Source organism: Cryptotermes secundus, unplaced genomic scaffold (genome assembly GCF_002891405.2).
Source record: "Cryptotermes secundus unplaced genomic scaffold, Csec_1.0 scaffold355, whole genome shotgun sequence".
NCBI classification, from domain to species: domain Eukaryota; kingdom Metazoa; phylum Arthropoda; class Insecta; order Blattodea; family Kalotermitidae; genus Cryptotermes; species Cryptotermes secundus.
Genome location: NW_019737088.1, coordinates 1,501,309 through 1,521,825, shown reverse-complemented (window position 1 = coordinate 1,521,825; position 20,517 = coordinate 1,501,309). Strand labels below are relative to the sequence as shown.

The 20,517-nt window shown below is 42.5% G+C and overlaps 1 protein-coding gene across 1 annotated transcript in view; it reads right to left on the bottom strand.

The window, feature by feature from the left end:
• LOC111870070 (sodium-dependent nutrient amino acid transporter 1) overlaps positions 1-20,517 on the bottom strand; it is a 90,762-nt gene that overhangs the window by 31,910 nt on the left and 38,335 nt on the right. Inside the window, exon 3 of the mRNA XM_023862049.2 lies at positions 1,590-1,710. Within this exon, the coding sequence (XP_023717817.1) occupies positions 1,590-1,710 (121 nt within the window). The remainder of the gene's footprint in view (positions 1-1,589; positions 1,711-20,517) is intronic.

Sequence of the window (20,517 nt, the reverse complement as noted above, 5' to 3'; positions counted from 1 at the left end):
GCTATACAGTCCAGCATGATCGGATGATTATCATATAATGAACTGGAAAGGATATGGGAAAAAGTTGTTATATCTTCATTTGAGGCACCACCCAAGAATTTGCCTGGAGCCACTGAGGAATACCACAAACAATCTAAGTCAAGATGACTCTGAGCTAACAACATATTCTGGGACCTCCAAACTATGGACAACATTCATGGTTGATAATGAAGTGGTACAAAATACTACACATATAAAGGGATGGGATGAGTATGTAGATAGAATGGATGAAGACAGGTGGCTGAAGATAACACAGAATTAGAGATGTACTGTGCAAAGAGCAAGAACAGCATGTATGCCATCACCGGATCCAAAGCCACACAAAATAATAAAAACAGCAACAGTATGTATTGATAATTTTAATTCCTATTCATATATACTCTGCTTGCCATAACAGACTTTGATTCTCATGGAATCAAGTTTATTTCCTTGCCTATATTTTAATTGAATTTGATACTGGGAAGATAAAGATGAATTTGCCCCTGAACTTAAATATCTTATCATGGGAGTATTTTGGGGACTGAGAGAAAAGTTACACAGACACTAGATGGAAGCCAGGGGTTGGCTTGATGCTTCTGCTATCTCATTCCCAGGGGAAGAGACTCCAGTATCTTTAAAATGGCAACTCAGTAGACCTCAGTGCAGTCCTGAATGTAGTGGTGTAAAATCATTACCCCCACCAGGAACAGAGCCTTAGTCCATACCTTTATTGGGCTATCTTGGCTAACATGATACTGAGAATTAGTATAACAAATTAACAAAAACATTTTGGGCATTATCAATAAAACAATTTAATTAAAATTAAACTGAAATTCAAATTTAATTAGCCTATCCATCTGAATCATGATATAATCATGATGTTCCATAAAACAATATTTAAAATCTGGTTCTTACTGCCCATAAAACCTATCATATTCGCATTACAGTTAATGCTTAAAGGGGATATACTTGTTGCCTCTTCTGAAAACTAAGCAAAAATTTACATTCACAGGCAAGCTGCTGACCTGCATAGAGTCTGGATGGGATCTTGGGCCAGACTGGATGTTATGGAGGAGAAAAATCTCTTTCTCTTGCCGGGAATCGAACCCGGATTCTTTGGTTGTCCAGCTCGCGGACTGGTCGCCATTCTGACTGAGCTATCCTGTCTCATGTGTCAAATAAACAATTAATCAGCAACAAAAATAGGTAAAGCAATAGTAGACCGTAGGAATAAGTGCACTGAGAAGAATCATGACAATGACAACAGTGATGATAAGTAATAAGTCAAATATAATAAAAATGTTTGAAATGTAACTGATTTCAGTCGTAAATGCTAGTGGCCCACAGCAATCATTATGTCCCGCACATGGTCACCCACCACAGGTTAGACACCCATGGCTCTATAATAACATCCAATGATCCTCTGTGCTTCACATGTCTTTTGCTTAATTTATCATGCTACAGGACGAATGTATCCTCTTTAAATTTTCGTTAGAATAAAGTACAACGGAACATACCCCTCAAACGTAGACAGATGCAACTTCGTTGCCAACTTTCGGAATGTTACTTACCGGCCTCTTCGCCGCCACTCAGATATACGACGCGGGGAAGACGGAGAACATTGCCAAGGTTGGCCGCGAGGGAGAGGATGGTGAGGGTGGCGCTGAGGCCTGGCATGCAGCCACCGTCCACCTGCAACATAACACAACCGTCACGAGTCGTCGACCTTCACCTTCTGAGAACATGCGGAAGTAGAGATGGGAACAAGAGGAAGTACAAATATCCCACCAACGGAAGCGTTAATTCAACGTTCAGATTTTGACATGTCTCTTATCCGAATTTCCCACTAGGTTACGTACACACAAAAATTATGAACTTGTTACATACATGGAGTAAAGATCTCTGTCTTTCACAGAAAATACAGTGAAGTATTGTTCAGAAACCCAGTTCTGAGTAGTGATAAAATTTTACTTTAAATTCGTTCTTTGACGAGATGAATAAAATGAACGCGTGAAAGGAAAAGCCATGTCTGCTTGTCCATAATTTTTCTCTCCGAAACCTTTCAACTGCTATCGATTAAACATGGAACTGGGGAAATTCAACTTTGGTTCATATCGCTCCAATACAAAGGTAAAAACAGGCAACGTTTAATTAGCTAATAAGCACTGTGCCATGAAGGCGTGTGGGGGAGTGAAGGTATAGCTACACCATTCTTGTCCTCGGCACTAGATTGAGGTGAGTGGTCAGCTTCAGGCCCTGGCCGCTTTAGTCCCGAGGAAATATCTCCCTGGTACACACTGGATAGGAGGCTGGGTGGGCCCCAGAGCCGGTCTACAGATTATCGAGAAAAGAAACATCTGGAATGGAACCACAGCCGTCCAGCCCGTGGCCCGTCGCTATACCGACTGACCTATCCCGGCTCCCATCGATAAAAAAATTAAATCTTGCAACTTTCTGATAGACGGCTCATAAAAATAAAATTGGTCCAAGTCATAAAACATAGATGTAGTAGTAATACACAACTTCTGTTTGCTACATTATGTGCCACACATAACTAGTGGCAGGTTCTTGTGAACACAGCAATGAACCTACGAATTCCACGAAAGGCGGGGAATTCTGGAGTGGTTAAGCAACTATTTGCTTCTCAAGAAGAAACCTGTTCCACGCAGTTGTAACTAAACGCAAGGAATTCACTATTCAAATGCCCAGAACGTGGTTCAATGGCGGACCCCTGCGACCATCTATCGAGCTTCTGGAGGAGGAGTCTGCTTCATGGAATTGGTTTGTTATTCATATCTCGGGCTCTGGTCTAGAGTACGTGAAATAGTTATTGACCCCGAGACGCTTGTGAGGAGACTTGCTGCAGACTGAGAGTTCCTCTATAAAAATCGTGAACTGGGTTGGGGACATCAATTTACTTTACAGGAAAATACAACACTAGAGTTCCCAGTGTTTCAAGAGTTGGGTACAGAGATGGCATCCAGTATTTCCTGAATACAAGTGTTCCCGCTGGACAAACCTGCCTGGTATTTGTAGAAAGAGACCCCGGTGTCCATAGGATATGAGAGTGGGTAGTCCCAGAGCCTATCTGGAAATGAAGAAGGAAAAGGCCCTACTAGGAATAGAAAAATAACTAGAAAATAACAAGGAAAGAACGGGTTAGTAAATGGTCGGGGAATAACAACATGGAGCCATAATGTCAGTCAGCATAATGAAAATATCGGTGAATTCAGCCAGTGTAATTGCAAGCTTGATCACTGTTCACGGAAGTGATCACGTAACACCCGCACGCGAGGAGCGACCAAAACATTGTCACGTGGGAAAGCACTGCAGGGAGAAGCAAAGGTTACGGCTCGTCTCCGGAAGCTGGTAGCGCTTAGCGATGGGCAAGGTGACAGCCACCAGGGCCGCAAGCATAGGAGACCCTATCGTCATAATCACCATGATAGAAGAGTTCTGTCTTTTGGAATATAACGACGTGTAATCCGTTGAAAGTCAGCCGAAGCTTCGGAGGAACATGTCTTCCATCTTCAGTGTCGAAGAATACGCTAAGCAAAAAATCACGTGAAGTAGGCAGCAAGCAGAGATTTACGCTGGTTTCTTGCTTGGCTTATTCTTCGACTCTAAAGATGGAGCCGACATGAGCCTCCGAAACGTCACCTGACTTTCAACGGAATGCACAGCGTTATATATCAGAACTCTTCTGTGTGAACCTGAAATCATAATCATGATGATCAGTTAACTTAATTCTGGACAGTCTTTCTAAAACTTTATATTTACCGAGTCCTTGCTTTTATGGAACTGAAGGATCATTACCATTTTTAGAAAGCTCGCTAATGAAACCTACTGTGTGCTAGCTGAATCCAGTCAACATGTCGTAACCTACACTGCATTCCTCACATCTATGCCTAGATCTCTGTAGCTGTTTTTTTTTTTCTGGTTTCCAGACCAGAACTGTGAGTGCATTTATTATTTCTTCAATGCGATCTCAACATATTTATTTAATAACCTCATAAAAAATACACGAAGAAGCTCTTCATTGTACAATCCTCTCCATCTTCTGATTTCCTTTATCTTGGTTCCACATGTTTTCCTAAACACTTAGTTCTCAAATGCCTTTAATCCATTTTCGTCATTTAGAATGCGGCATTAAGCTTCGCACCCATATTTCCATTACATCACATATTGCCCCTACGTCTCTACTGGTTTGGGGTCTGTGTAGAAGAACCGACCAATAGTTTGACATGAATTCAATATTTACTTACACTTGTAAGCCTATAATGTGTACACGTTTTCAGGCTGTTATGTGATGTATCAGGCGAGTAGAGGGCAGAAGAGCTTGCACTGTTACTTTTTCATCCATTTTCTAGTACAAATATATTCCGTTGTATTCAGGTATTTAGTGTTCTTAAAGGCAACTCTTATTTGAAAGAGCTATATCACTTTTTACTGGCCTCTTTATCGGAGGGTAAAGTGGTCGGAGGGTGAAGATCACCACTCATAATCTAATATCGACATTGAGAGCGCGTGTAGCTCTAATCTACTACCCATATGTTCACAGCTTAGAGCTCAAATACAGGGGCAACTTTACATTACAGTCACCAGAAGAAACAATGACTAAGCAACGTAAATATTAAAATACAGCATACAACAAATATTTTACCTGCTTTTTTTGTGATGTGAAATTTTGTCCCTAGTTCTGAGAGAATATACTCGTACTGTCGCGTATCGGGCGTATATCGCGACAAATAAATTCTCGATGTATTCGATGTAGCGAATTTTATTTCACATTCGCACTTACAATCACCCAAATTACAGATTTACGGTTACTGCTATCTGCAGTATCACAATTAGTACACTCCAAATGCCAGAATACAACTGACTGGCTGACTCTACGTCTCGACTCGGCGGCTGTCACAGTACAACTCAGTACAACAACTCGGCGGCTGTCACAGTACAACTGACTGTGAATAGCCTTCGCTGCTCCTTATGTAACCTCGATCGGACCATATGGAAAACGGCCGCGTAATAGGCACCCTTTTTGCCTGGCGCTGTGTTGCTATGTAACGCTAGCGGAGGTAACCGCTGTTGACTCGCGTTGCCTAGCGACCGCGATATCCCTCGGTGACGTCACCGCGGAGGGGAGTGGCGGGGCGGGAACTCGCCTATTACGCGAGCGTCACGTTACCGCTGGGGAGGTAGGGGTCAACATGTCACAATACTTTGATGTTATTTGAAAACAAAGCGCCGAAGAACACATTTCAGTCTACGAAAGAATAACTAAAGGAAGGAAGAAATTACGCAAAGAGATTAATAATTTCTTTTATAACTATGCATTATTGGGGTGACCAAATCGAGGATGAGACGTAAGTTAGTTTCAGTACGGGAGAAACGAAAAATGCATATAAAATCCAGAGCGAAACCCCTAACAGAAACAAAGAGATTGGAAGACATAGGCGTAGATGAAAGTATAATATTAAAATTTATCATATAAAACAATATGTGAAGATATGAACTGCTTACATCTGTTTCAGTTATTGCGCACAGCACACCAGGGCCAGAGGGGTATACAAATTCTGAAAGGAATATCACTTCTGGAACCTACACATAGATTTAGGATAAAAAGCTATCGTACTATCACGTGTTGGGTATATGTCACGCAACAAATAACTTCACGCCCTATTGGATCTAGTAAATTTATTCCACTTCGCTCTTACACTTATACAGTTTACAATTTTACGACTACTGCCATCTGCAGTGTCACACTTACTGCTGCCATTCACTAGATAACAATGGACTTCAACCCACTCCGGCGAATGCTAGACTGAAATTAACTGGTTACTCTCTATAGTAACTGGCTCAATACTAATTAACTCGTAACTGGCTCAATCCTCACTCACTACTGAATAGTGTTCGCTGCTCCTTATTTAGCCTCGGCACGGACAACACAGAAAAGAGTTACGTGATAGGTACCGCTCTTGCCTGACGCCGTGTTTACAGGTGTTGCTAGCAACGCTGTCGAGAGCTGTTTATTGCTGCGTTGCAACGGCGGTATCCCTTGGTAACACCACCGCGGAAATGGGTGCTTGACACAGTCGCTTCTCTGTTACGTCACCGCGGGGGAGGGGGCGGTTACCGAGCGTTGCGTGTAATGCAAGGGGTGGGGGTATGTGACGTCACTCGCGAGACCGCAGAGTTCACGTGACCCCCACTTCCCGTTGCGCCATTCACGTCACAGTACATAAATAAAATATGGAGGTGGAGGTCGGAATCTACCGGCTTAGCGTAGGTTATAACCGCTGAATTTTGTGAAAACGCTTATGAATCTTCAGGTTTCGTAAATTAAGGACCATCTTGACCGGATGGGCAACTGCTTCAAGGAAGACTCTTAAACGAATGACATTTCAGTGACAACATACGAATGTGAGATGAGATAATTCGCGGTAAAATGTGCATATAAACCTTGTAGCATATTTCATACAACGGGGAATATCGATTGTAACGGGTCGGGCAAGACGCGTCAGTTATCAGCCGCTACGGAGAAAAAGTAAACACCCATCTGAAGACAGTAAACATTAGGAGCATTGCATAACGTTTTGCAAATATGCAGTGGATTTTACTCCCAAGGTTGTGTGACCTCTGAGCATCACTTTCTACTTCAAGATCGTACTTTAATGTTACATGACGTACTATCAAGTACGCGTGACCTCCTTCTACGCGTTTCGTAACAATGTGAGCCCAGCTGTACTTACTTACTTACTCACTCATAGAGCTGAGCCCTCCTTGAGGAGAAGCCAAATCTGCAGCTACTCAAGAACTTCCCAGCATTTTATGGAACCCGAAGGTTCATTACCGTGCTCACAAGAGCCCTCCACTGGTCCCTATCCTGAGCCAGATCAATCCAATCCATACCATCCCATCCTATCTCTCTAAGATCCATTTTAATATTGTCCACCCACCTACGCCTTGGCAAGCGAGCCCAGCTACGGGTAATTTAATTATGTCGCGTATGCAATCTTAACCTAAAATACTCGTGTATATATAGTGAGCGCATCATGAAGTTCTATCTACACGCCTGCATGTTTCATCTTCAATATTAAATTCGGTGTATGAGTAGACCACAATACACTTAAAAGTTTTTGAGAGATCTTGATCTGAATCAATATGGGCCCATATAGGTGAAGCTTACATCAAATTCTGTCCATTTTATAGCAGCTGATCACACAAAACACCTTTATGTGACACAAAATATAAGTCTTATGAAGATCTACATCTATTTTTTTCTCTCTCTCTCTCCTCCCGCTCCTACTTAGGAGCATTTCTCAGTTTCATGATCATTTTACAGACGGTAGGACTCCTTGGACGCGTGATCAGCTCGTCACAAGGCCTCTACTTAAACACAGGACAACACAAACATAGAATAAACGCATACACACAAAAAAATTCATGCCTTGTGTGGGATGCGAACCCGCGAACCCACGATCGCGGCTTCCGAGCGAGCGAAGGCAGTACATGCCTTAGACCACTCTGCTACCATGACCGGCGATCTACACCTATTATTTGAACTATTTATCAATATTATGTGTAGTCAACGAAACAGAAGGAAAGTCATAGTACTTTGTCTCAGTACATTATCTGCGTGAGGTGGGTTAGTAGGCTAAAGGCTGAACGAGCGAGGAGTATGGATTCATTTCCTGGTAGTCGATAAATACTTCTTCTGCTCTGCGGTATTCAGCCTTTGTGTTTCCTTTCAAATTATTCTCCTTGATAGCGTTTAGAAATTGTATATTCTCGAAGAATCGCCCCTTCATCATATTTATAAATTTCAACACAAAATCTGCAAGCAACCTACGTGTATGATCTGCCTCGACGACAATATGTACCTACTGCGTTTCACGTATCACTAGCTATCTTCGGCAAAGCCTGATGTAGATTTAGTGCAACCGTGATGTTCTACATGGTACACAAAACCGCATTAACGAGTCTGCGTACTCTTTAGAAATTGTAGGGACTTATTCTCTTAAATGGGGAGAGTTCACTCATCTTCCGTATTAATATTAGCGACGATTCGGGAATTAAAAAATATGATTGTGGCCTGATATTCATACTAGGCTTCGTGAAAGCCCATGCAGTGCTTCTGACGTTATCTGGATGCGAACATTCTTATACTCGTACGGGCACGCTAATTCCATAAACCTATCTCTGCTCATAAATAACGAAAGTAGGCTAAAAAGAAGAGCCAACGAAAGCCTCGCCCAAATGATTTAAAAAGAGGCGTGAAAGTGAAAACGCTGTTCAGCAAACAGCTGTATCATAGTCATTATCATCCGTGTGCATGAAGGAATGTCTGCACGCAACAGTCACTGACGGTTACAGTAGCGGGACCGTGACTCCAAGCAGTCAGATAAATCACGGGCAGCGAACTCGGGTCAGCACAGCAGATGAGTCGACCGCTATGAACAGCCTCAGGCGGGGCTCTTCCCATGTAGGTCAAAATATCTTACAAGCCGGGGTTAACATGCGAGTTGGAAGAAAATCTTATTGCAGTTCTCCTTTCTTACGAAAATTGTGCTGAATCTTGGGTTTCATTAAAGCTGATTTTTTTGGGGCTATCTGAGCGACTATTAGCTTCTCAAGAAGGAATCTGCTACATGGAGTTATATCTATTTATTATTTGTTTTGTAGATACATCCATACAGAATATGTCAAAGAGGCACTAAATATATAACAAAGTTTATATATAATGTGTAACACAAGCAAATGAAACGCTAGGCAAAGCAGCACAGAAACTTATGCAGACAACAGTCACTAAATTGAAACTGCGAGTACAGGGCATAGTACACCATTAGATGAAACGTAAAAGCCACAGCATCAACTAATAAACAATCCAGACCTGTTTATATAAAAAATCGACATTTGCAGCATCGGTGCTCAGTTACTTCTGACTTGAATGGCAAATTCTCCCTCTTAAAAAGTTATTTTAATTAAACTGTCACGTTTTATGGGGGTGCGTGTGACTTATAAGGCGGGGGTTGGATTGGAAGACTGGATTTACTTACACCTTATACACACAACTCGGACTTTACATTTCACCGTTACACACGCACTAGGATTCTGATTCTTCACTGGTCGTGTCCTGACAACGGATATGTAACTGTCCTACTGTCACTTCAAATCACACACGAAGTCTTCTTATCACAGCCTAATTTCTGTCCTCCCATTATTCTGCAACCGCCAAGCTAATATTCCGGCAAACTGGCGTCTCGAAACTCGACTCTATTCTATATTTTTCTATGCTGCAGAATACTTCGTTATAACTACTTTGCACGGACCACGCAGAAAACACAGTCATTATGGTTAAGGAGGCGTGTTTACTGATCCGTTGCCTAACAATGGACGTCTTATTGTTGCGCGTGTTGGCTCCGGTGGGATGTGTTTACCGAGTCGTTGCCTAGCAACAGGTCTATACGTCACAATATTAAGCTATTATCGTTAATAGTGAGTTTGGATACAACTGCTCTGCAGGTTCGAGACGTTATCTACGGGACAGGAAGAGGATGTAAACGCCCTATTGTGATTACAATAATAACCAAGGAAGCGAACACTCCTTATATTTTGGCAGGACGTTTGGACCAAACATCTCATTCACTTACCAGAGCACATTTCGGCTTACTTTTATCGACAACTTTGAAATCGTGTTTTGTATGAAAGGAACTTTGGCTATTAAATTTTTGAAATATAATTTTTATTTTTTATAAAATCACAATACTGATTGAGAGGGTAGGAACAAAGTTGGGCGATTTTGTCCTTCAGACCTGAGGTTCTAAACGGCTTTTACGAGTTTGTGTTCTTCCCCCAAGAATAGGTCCATACCGCATGCCCTACAGAATTCACTCGGTTGGTGTTTAGGAACAGAATCATTGGTATTGGGGAGCTGAATGAAACACGTATGCACTCCATGAGGAAAATGCTAAATTATTGACTATGTATGGAGGTGGTACGTGTAGTTACCACTGACCCCTTTAAGAGCTAAATTTATGCTCTGAAATTAGTGTTGGCTGTTATAGAGCGGCCTCTAACTAATCGTTCTGACAGAGGATTTTTCCGGTGGTCCATTACAGAAACAGCTGATTTTATGAATTGCTTCTTTAAACACTAGAACAGTCGCGCTGGGCTTCAACATCGCCCTCTTGTTACGTCATTACTTTCAGGTCCAAGTACTTTCCTTATCATCCTGTTCCAGTTATCCTCATTTCATATGCTTCCCTTAGAGTGAGAAGGGACTTGAAATTAATTCAAAGAACACAACAAATACTACAAAAATATTCAGTGTCAATATATGTTGCAAGTACACTGTTAATAAACATCAAAATCGCAAAGCAGGGCATTAATGCAACAGGAAAGTACTAAAACAAAGCATACTCATGCAGTATGGGAATGAGGGTGTGTCAAGAGTCGGCGATGTACGCCATTATGACATCAGAAATTTACTAGATAAAAGGAAAAGGTATCCCTTTAACAAGCCGTGGAGACCCATTGGGTTGTGAGGCGTCGAAACTCCCACATTTTCTAGAAAATCGGCTCACAGATGGCGGTAAGGTCAGCCTTACGCGCCGGCCGGCCGTCCAGGAAGATTCTTGGTACTCATCTCTGTTAGAGGCTGAGTCGACCCCAGGGTCATAGTGCGGCTGGAAGGATTAGGTAAATTGTAAAATACAGTACCTCATCGGGATGGGACCCCGCAGCCTTCAGACTTGTAGCATAGTGCCTCAACCAAGTACGCTACCGCATGCCCCCTAAAAAGTTACTAGATTCTGTTTTCAGTATGCCTCCATTACTAATACGCCAGCGGGAAATTCAAACACACTTTTATCCGTGACGTTGCCTACACACGGTATGACGTACACTGGTTCGTAGAGTAGATAAGAGTTTAATACTGTTCTTAAGGTTTACTCCGCACTGACATAAATTTTAACTACGCGATCATGCAAACGCGCGAAGATGGTGTAATTACTAACGGGCGGCAATCGAAAGTTTGTGCGCATGTTTTCTGCACAGATTCAGAACTCGACTTCCAATATCGACTTATACGTTCTTATAAATTTGTAATTAGGTTCTCAACTGGACCTACGGTAGCTTATTTAATCTACAATTAAGCTTAAATATAACACAGTTGGAATGAATATAGGCAGGAAACAACGCTGACGTAACAATAAAGAAAAATAATACTCAAACAGAACAACAAATTGATATTTTATTCCTTACTTGAATGCTGTCTTCTTTCCTTATTGTAAGTGACTTTTTTTTAAAGATGAATCTGGTCTGATCAGGAACAGAATGGTGTAAAAGACGTTTCGTAGTAGTGAAAGGCAATTGTGGTCACTAGCAAGGGATGTAGAATTTGACGATGCAGGTTCTTTTGGGACTCTGTGACTTAAGTCCCAAAAGAACTATACCGACGGAGCGACCGCCGCCTGTCGGCGAAGTTAGTGGCAACTTTAACGGATAGAGGGTGTTGCCTGGTCAACGCAACGAATCCCTCCGGCCGTTAATTTCGGTTTTCTAGATGGGAGCCACTATTTTCTTGAAATAGTTCCTCAATTAGCCTCACGAGGCTGAGTGAACCCCGTTCCAGAACCACTACTTCTCAGAAAATCTGGTAGTGCCGGGAATCCAACGCGGGATCTCTGGATCTGTAGCCAGGAACTCTAACCAGTATATCACAGAGGCGGTCCAGGTCCTTTTGGGACACTTTTCTTTAAATATGTATCTAGGGATCTTGAGACCCGAGCATATAAAGTGAGATTCGTAAAACACAGTTATTACATTATTAAAGAGGGCGGTAGTTTCGTTCGTATGTATGGTTCATGCAAGTATGACGTTAACAGGGGCACTTCCTGCTTACTGAAACTACAGTCGTTGAGTTAGACAGCAGCACGCAGGCAGCGCAAAGAGCAAGACTCTTCTAACGGAAAATTCCATGTTTTGAAGTAGACAGAAGTCAGAAGGGGGGCTAAGGCCAAGATAGGAGCATGACATTATGTGGCGGTCTGAAATAGACGGTCCTACCTGTGTTGCAAAATTTTTCTCGATTTTACGAGCATTAATAAATGTTCTGTATAATATAAAAAAGTCATTTGGATTCATGAAGTGTGTAATAAAAAAATGTACTTTATGTAACTGCGCACAAAGCAGGATTGAAGCTTAAATAAAAAAAAAACTAGAGCTCACGTCAATGAATCAAGGTCATAGGGACGTTTCTTGAATACCACGACAGCACACGACATGACTGGGGTTTCTTACGAAACTTTAGCATCGAATTCAAATATATAGTGTGAACTATTCGGTTAGATCTGTAAGTTTCTTTCTTTCTGACTTAATTCTATCTTAGTCTTGAATCCAACGTAGATACTTTCCAGCCTTTTTACAATGTACAGCAGTTCTCAAGCTGATAATTATGAGAAGCCAGGGCGGTAACTTGTAAATGGCCAACGATATATATATATATATATATATATATCACGTTGGCCACTTACCCCTAATTAATATACGTACACACACAATACTGTTATAATAATTAAACAGCTTCATCATTTCAATAATTTATCGTAATAACACCTTGGGTAAAGAATTGGAAATTCGCCCAGTTACTGCAAAGCAATCTTAGTCTACGCTTTCATGTAAATTTAACACGTTTCGTCCATACAGGGCCCTCGTCAGGTATATATCATGATGTGCATAATTTTTATTGTAGTATTACAAAGCCTGTGAGGGCTATACGCCCAAAAAGATCATTATTTACGCCAAACTGGTTCCTGTTAAAATAATTTAAAGTGATGTACTGCGCGTGGTGGCCTTCTTCTTTCTTGCTTTGTGCAGTTCGTGGATGGCATTTTGGTTACGTGTGTTCTGAGGCCATGTGTTTCTAGACTAATGGTATTCATTCAGAGGTGCAAAGTTTAACTCCTGTCAACGAAGTCGGCAACTTGTGATGTAACAGTTCATTTTCGACTGACGTTTCCAGTCAACATGCAGACCGTATCTCCTGGAAACATGGAAATACCGTGAAGTGGAAGCGTAGGCCTATGCTTTGAGGAACTGAACTGTATTACTGGCCCTTTAAACGGCGTTTCACAGCCTCGCAGTCTCTGTCCGTTTGGACGCGTGTAAAAACAACGCCATCCACGAAGAGATTATGATAGAATTTGGTACTTACTCTAATACAGGCAAAACAAACAAAACAAACTCCGTGGCCTGCAGTCCGCAAGCAAACTATACCGAACGCCGCTTGTCGGCAAAGTTAGTGCCAAATTTGCGGATAGAAGGTGTGGCGTGGTCAGCGGAACGGATCCCCACGGCCGTTAATCTCGGTTTTCTACACCGGAGTCGCTATTTCCTTGAAATAGCTCTCAGCTCAGTGGACCCCGTCTATAATACAGGCATAAAATACAATTTCACTTGAAACTGAAGAAAGGAGTTTACGGTTTTACGTAAGGGTTTAAATGGATCTTATCCGCATTTTCAACAACAGTGGAAAAGTGTAATTCACTGAAGCGATATTAAATACCTCAGTGATCTTTGTTTCATTTGAAGAAAACAGTCTTCTGGGATTTGGCACCGTGTATATGTGGTGTTAACCGACGTTTCGGAGGAACGTATCGCCTCCATCTTCAGGGTAGAAGGAAAAATATAAGAAATCCGGTAAAACCCGGTTCTCACGGTCTCTTAGCTTGCGGATTTCTTATATTTTTCCTTCTACCCTGAAGATGGAGGCGATACGTTCCTCCGAAACGTCGGTTAACACCACATATACACGGTGCCAAATCCCAGAAGACTGCTTTCTTCATAGTCACCGCCATGAAAGCCTCAAATCTTTGTTTCATTTGTTCGTATTTCAGACATAAATATATTTTGACGAAGCTTATCACAGCACTGACATCGCGCAGACGCAGAACTCATTTTCCGTTATGTTTCATTGAAGAAACACCACATCTAAAAGCATGCCAGGTAAAACTTGCAGATCTTAATTAGATAGTCTTTTGTCCCTTGTACCTATTCTTAATAAGATGAATCGTGTTTAATAAAATTATAAAAAGTTCAATAAATCAAATATGTTGGCAGCGTACAATCAACAAGGATAAATATGAAATTTACCAAACTTTAGTTTCATATTAAATTTAATCGATATTCTTTGGGTAATTTCGGAGACGAAATATGTGGACGGGCATTTCTTCCCCATTATGAGCTTACTTTATACAATTTGTGCAAACAACGCTTCAGATGCATGCCGTAATTATCTGTGAACTTATTACGAGGTTAGGGGCAGTCTATTTTCTCTCCTAAACCCGTCAACAAGTGCCATCGAACGGCAAGAGAGATGTAACGGGGCGTTGCCACGGTTGAACTGACAAGCGTAGCTGAAGGCCGAAGTGTCATTGTGCATTTGTTTGTGTTTGAGACAGCTGCTGTTTGCATTCTCCACGTTTCGAAACCAGACTTATCACACAATGCTGTTACACTAAGTCATGTTCTAACGTACTCCATCCATCAAGTATCTAGTGAAGACAGACACGTGCATTTCAGCAGCTTCACAGTAACGGAGACTGAATAAGTACCATACGATTTCAAACAGCCTCCCTCCTGCTTTACTTAATGACCTTTATCAGCCACACAGGTTAGTTATATATAGCGTGCAGTGAAAGGATGACTGAGAGAGATGAATTGTGGAGGACGAAGAAGCAACAATGTGACCTGTTTTCATATAGTTTTCTTTTAATTCGCTTAGTGGGGGGTGGAGTCCAACTGGGTCTACTCGGCACGGCGACCACTGATTGACCTACTGTAGCCTGCCCCAGGTTAATAAAATGATGGAGAATTTGGTGGAATGAAGATTGGCAGGGGAAACCGAAGTACTCGGAGAAAACACGCCCCAACGCCACTTTGTCCACCACAAATCCCACTTGACCAGACCCAGGATCGAACCCGGGCCGCCGCGGTGGGAAGCCAGCGACCAACCGCTTGAGCTATGGCGTGGCCATTCGTATACAGTATACAAGGATATTTACTTGGAAGGACAAAGGAAAACCATAAACATCTCACTGAAGGTAGGAGGCTTCCTGGTTTAATATCGAAGTCGGTACTTCGCCGAACAAGACGCATGCGTGTTACATACTCGAGCAGCGTCATTATGTCTCTTCTTATTCTTCTTCTATTCATACCCCCCTCCTACGTCTTTTATTCACACAGCTACCTCTGTTCTTGCCCATCCGTTTACTTTTGGGCTCTCCTGAACTTCTTTTGCCGGCACATTCGCAGCATCTGATAATTTTATATGGTGCTCCGTTTATCGACCATGTCACGTGGGTCCCTTGCCACCGCGGCAAGGGGCGTCCTCAGCTTGCGGATAGGGGAGACGGCCTGCAAATACACTGGATAAGCAGTAGCGGACAGCCGACAAGTGGTGGTCCTCCAACTGGGGGGTTGGGCGTGGGGCTAACAACTCCTAACATTAAAAAATAAACTTGTTATAAAATGTCACAAAAGGGCCCCAGACCTGGACAGATATTTGGATACACGACTTAAACTAATGGAGATGAAGATCAGATTCCTTACGTCCAATGTAAGAAGTCTAAATTAAAATGGATCTTAGAGAGAGAGAGAGAGGATGGGGTGGTTGGATTGGATTGATCTGGCTCAGGATGGGAACCAGTGGAGGGTTATTTTGAACGCGGTAATGAACCTTCGGGTTCCATAAAATGCTGGGAAATTCTTGAGTAGCTGCACAACCGGAGGCTTCTCAAGCTCCATGAAGTTAATTTAGTTAGTTCCGTTTGTCGAAGGTACTGTACCTGATTCAAGCAGTGTGCCAACATGTAACAACGTAGCCAGCAACGTACGCACGTAACACACGAACATATTTCTATAGCCATAGACAATCTGTTGTACGCCCAGCAAATATGAACGTCCACGCCCCTTGTTATCGCGAGGCTATGCAATCGGAAGTACTACAGTTCCGACGCGACTTAATGATGTCTGACACCACCTTCATGTTCTGTAACAAGAACCAGGCCGGGGCAGGAGAATGTAGCAGTGTTGTCAGGTCTCAACTTCAACTCCAGCTTTCAGAGTACATTATCAACACGGGGAGGGCAACGGTGTTCGCAAATAAGTAACACTATTGAATTCACCCGTATTCGTTGCTGGAAAGAGGTTCTGCCTGCCACAAACTCCGATGTTTTTAGTTGGTAAGCGATTTATACCGACCGAGCGACCGCCGCTTGTCGGAGAAGTTAGTGCCAACTTTTGCGGATAGAGGCTTACGTGGTCAGCGCAACGGATCCCCACGGCCGTTAATTTCGGTTTTCTAGACTGGAGCCGCTACTTTTTAATTCAAGTAGCTCCTAAATTACGCTCACGAGGCTAAGTGGACCCCGTTCCAGACCCACTATTTCTCAGAAAATCTGGTAGCGCCGGGAATCGAACCCGGAACCTATAGATATGTAGGCAGGAACTCTGACGACTAGACCACAGAGGAGCGTAAAACGTTTTCGGAGAGACTGCTCTGATAAACTGGGAGAATATTATCGACGAGATTGTAAGATTAGATCAGCGATGATCACAAAGCCTCAGATATTTAATTTCAAGAGAAAGTGATGAAGATAAGTTCTTAAATTTAGACGTTCCATCATTTTAAATCACGGATAGTGGAGACGGCACGCAGATATAAAAGATAAATACGGACATACTGAATACATAATGGCGGACAAATAACGATGGGTAATCATCGGGCTCAGTTTTTTGAGTGGGGCTAAAATTCCTCACTGCAGAAGAAGAGAAAACTGCGAGGCTCTTGAGATCAAAATACTGAGGAGAATGTTTCAATCCGAAAAAGGCAAATAGGACGATACAGAAAATTACATGAGGAGTTTCATAATTTGTACACTTCTCTTAATTCTATTAGGATTATTAAACAAAGGACTGTGAGCTGGATATGAAATGTGAGCTGACCCTATAACATTTTGATCACAAAGTCATTGGTCATTGTGGTGTATTAAGAGTTCCCGAGGATTCGTTCTTCGACTGTAATATAATTAGTAATTTTTGAAAAATTTGACCCATATGCTTAATTAATTAAGCACTACGCCGTGAAAGCATATGGGGGAGTGGACTTACGTATATGTCCACATTTTCTTGACCTCGGAACTAGTTGGAGGTGAGTGGTCAGCTTCACGCCCCTGCCGATTACTCCTGCGGAAAAAGCCCCCGGTACCCATTGTATAGGAGGCTGGGTGGGCCCCAGAGCCGGTAAGGAAAACTTGGAGAAAAGAAAAATCGATGCCAATCCAGCGAGCGGTCCATCCTGTTACTAGTACTAATAACAGGGTGTTTATGAAATGTACGTGAAGTGAAAATTATTGGAAAGCCATTCCTTCCATTAGCTTCCATGCCACTCACTGACACGTGGAGTCCAATGACAACGAGGCTTACAAACAGCTACACAAGTTACAGAAGCTCCCATGTATCATTTTTGTTAAGCAACGGTCTATCAGGTAAACACCTGACCTTTACTCTCCTACATGACGTTACCCGGGGATGGAGTGGGTGGGACTGTTTCCTCTCATTAGGTACAGAAATCCAGCATGTCTAACGAACCAAATCCAGTTCTTTGCACGAATAAGTCAGCAACACAATACAAACACGGCTTTCTCGATAACATAAACGCTTTTGACAAGACCATGTAATATCATCATAGGGATGGTTACGGGGTTTATAATTATGCAGTTGTTTATCCTCTTCGTAGCCTTTTTATTACACTTTATTTGTGTATACCCACTATTCATGAACTTAACAGAAGCAAATGTAAAATTTTCTCAGCGCTTAATAAAGAACCACGCCATAATGATATGTTGGGGGGGGGCGGTATAGTTAACCTGTGTAAGATTTGAGGTCTTCACAGTGGTGACTGTGACGGATGCCGTCTTCTGCCGTGTAGATATTTTATTAACCGACGTTATGGAGGAGCAGCCACCTGCTCACTCTGGTTCCTCGCTCGCAGATATTTTTATACCCTGAAGATGGAGGCGATGCGTTCCTCCGAGACGTTGGTTAACAAAATATCTACACGGGGTCACATCCCAGAAGACGGCATTCTTTATAGTTAACCTGGATCAATATTTGACTCGGAAGCCGGCTGTCCTTACAGAGTTCCGGCATTCTGTTCATCCTCTCCAGAAAATCACGGATTAACATCTGACAAAGAACGCACTGTCACTCTCTTTAGCACCTACAGTCATACTGCTTTTTGGCATTATGTAACCCAGACAGCTGCGAGAGCGGTGTTAAGTTAAGTACGAAGTAAAACAACGAGACAGTTCTTGAACAGTTGAACGCATACTTGTAGAATTATTGGGTTTTTGCACTTCTTCCATCGTCCGGAATTCAAGGAAACAGAAAACACGACGTTTTGGAAACTGGATTATTTCCGTCCTCAGGCGAGAGGCGGAGAAAGATACATACTCAGTTGGAATCCTTAGAAAGAGCTAATCTGAATCTTTCTAAGGGGTCCGAATGAGTAGGTGTCTTCGCCCCCTCACATGAGGACGGAAATAGATCCAATTTCCGAAACGTCGTGTTTTCTGTTTTCTAGAATACAGGACAATGAAAAAATCCAAAAAACCCAGTAAATCTGTGTGTTACACATCATCGTCCGAACCCTTTACAATATTTATAGGTTATGAAATGGATCAGTTCATTTCCTTAGCAACTTAAGCTTTACTTCACATTATGTGTTCTACAAGAAACATAAGACCTCTCTGCATCTGTGTATGTATGTATGTATGTATGTACATTATATAGACGTGTGTGTGAATAAATAGTGGCCATCAACAGCTCTTAATTACTTATAAACTTCTCATACAACTTGTAGTGAAAGTAATGCCATTGGAGACTAAAACTGCGAAGTACTTTATAAATTCCTGCTTTCAGAGAGGAAATATTGAGACCGTGCCAATTTAAATGACGTGAGCAATACCCATGCATTTTTATAGAGGACTCTGAGCTCATGCTTAGAGCTGTGAAAAATGTAGCTTTTATCTGAGGAGATTTATGTCAAAATTAAAAATAAACTGGTGCAAATAAACATATATTTTAGCCTGTTAGGTCTTTAAAAAAAATAGAGTGCTATGTAATTTGTTTACAGGTATTAAACCAGAACCGACGGAATAAAATCTTCGTATATGAGTGACAGATTAAATTGCATAGCGATGTTATGTCTCGAAAAATACTGAATGTACGGAACTTTGGAACTCCCGGTATGTACGGTAGTTAGTACAGAATGAATTTGCTTGCTCGGAAAATGTTTGTGACATTAAGTTGGATTTTATTTCCCGTACCGAGATGCCATAAAACGCTGCTTGTTAACAAATCCGCCTAGCAGTAAATCGGTCACAAATTTCATTATTGCTACAAGTAATTTCCTGTAAAACAATTTAACAACTTTATGTACGTTCTCCATAATCGCTCGTAATTGCTGTATGGGGCAATCGTCTATATCCCCTCATTCAAACGGAGATTTAAAAAGATGCAACTGCATTGGCTCTGGGAAGCTCTTTACTGGTTGAAACACGTAGTCTGCAAGCTCTATGCTATCCTCGTCAAGATTAACAACATGGACAATGTTTCAGCAACAAGGACCAATACGAAGAAAGCAGTCTTCTGGGCTTTGGCGCCGTGGCCCACCTGACAGCAAGAAGACAGTGGTCAACTTGAGTGGTGTGCCATTGGATGAAGCGGCCTTCTCGGCCCTGAGCAAAGGCCTCAACTTTGCTGTGGCTCCGAAGTCCGTTCCCGTCAAGGATATCCTGTGCGGGGTGGAGAAAGTGATAGTGGCCCTGCCTGTAGAGACTGCGGAGGAGATCCGACAGGAGACGGTCAGGATTCTTAAGAACCCCCGCAAGCCAAATGACAATCTGACTGGTGCCGAGAGAAGAGCCCTTCGGTCCTTAAAAGCCAATGAGGCGCTCACCGTCCTTCCGGCTGACAAGGGTAATGCGGCAGTGGTACTGGATACGTCCGACTACAACCGGAAGATCGCCGCTGTCTTGGAGGATAAGGCTTACAGGAAGTTGAAGAAGGATCCTACTGATGCCATAGAGCGGAAGACTGTCCTTCTTCTGAAAAAGTCCCCGTTTGCTGAGGAGGTCTGCCAACAGCTACGACCTCAAGGGTCCAGGCCACCTAGACTCTACGGGTTGCCGAAAATCCACAAGCTTGACGTTCCACTAAGGCCCATTGTGAGCACCATTGGCTCTCCCACCTATCGCCTGGCCAAACACTTGGCTGGCCTACTGAGGACATACACTGGCAACGGTCCACGCCACGTGAGGAACTCCATGGAATTTGTCCACACATTGGACTCTCTCCATGTTGATCCCCACGACATAATGGTCAGTTTCGATGTAGTGTCACTCTTCACCAGGGTGCCTATAAAAGATACGATGG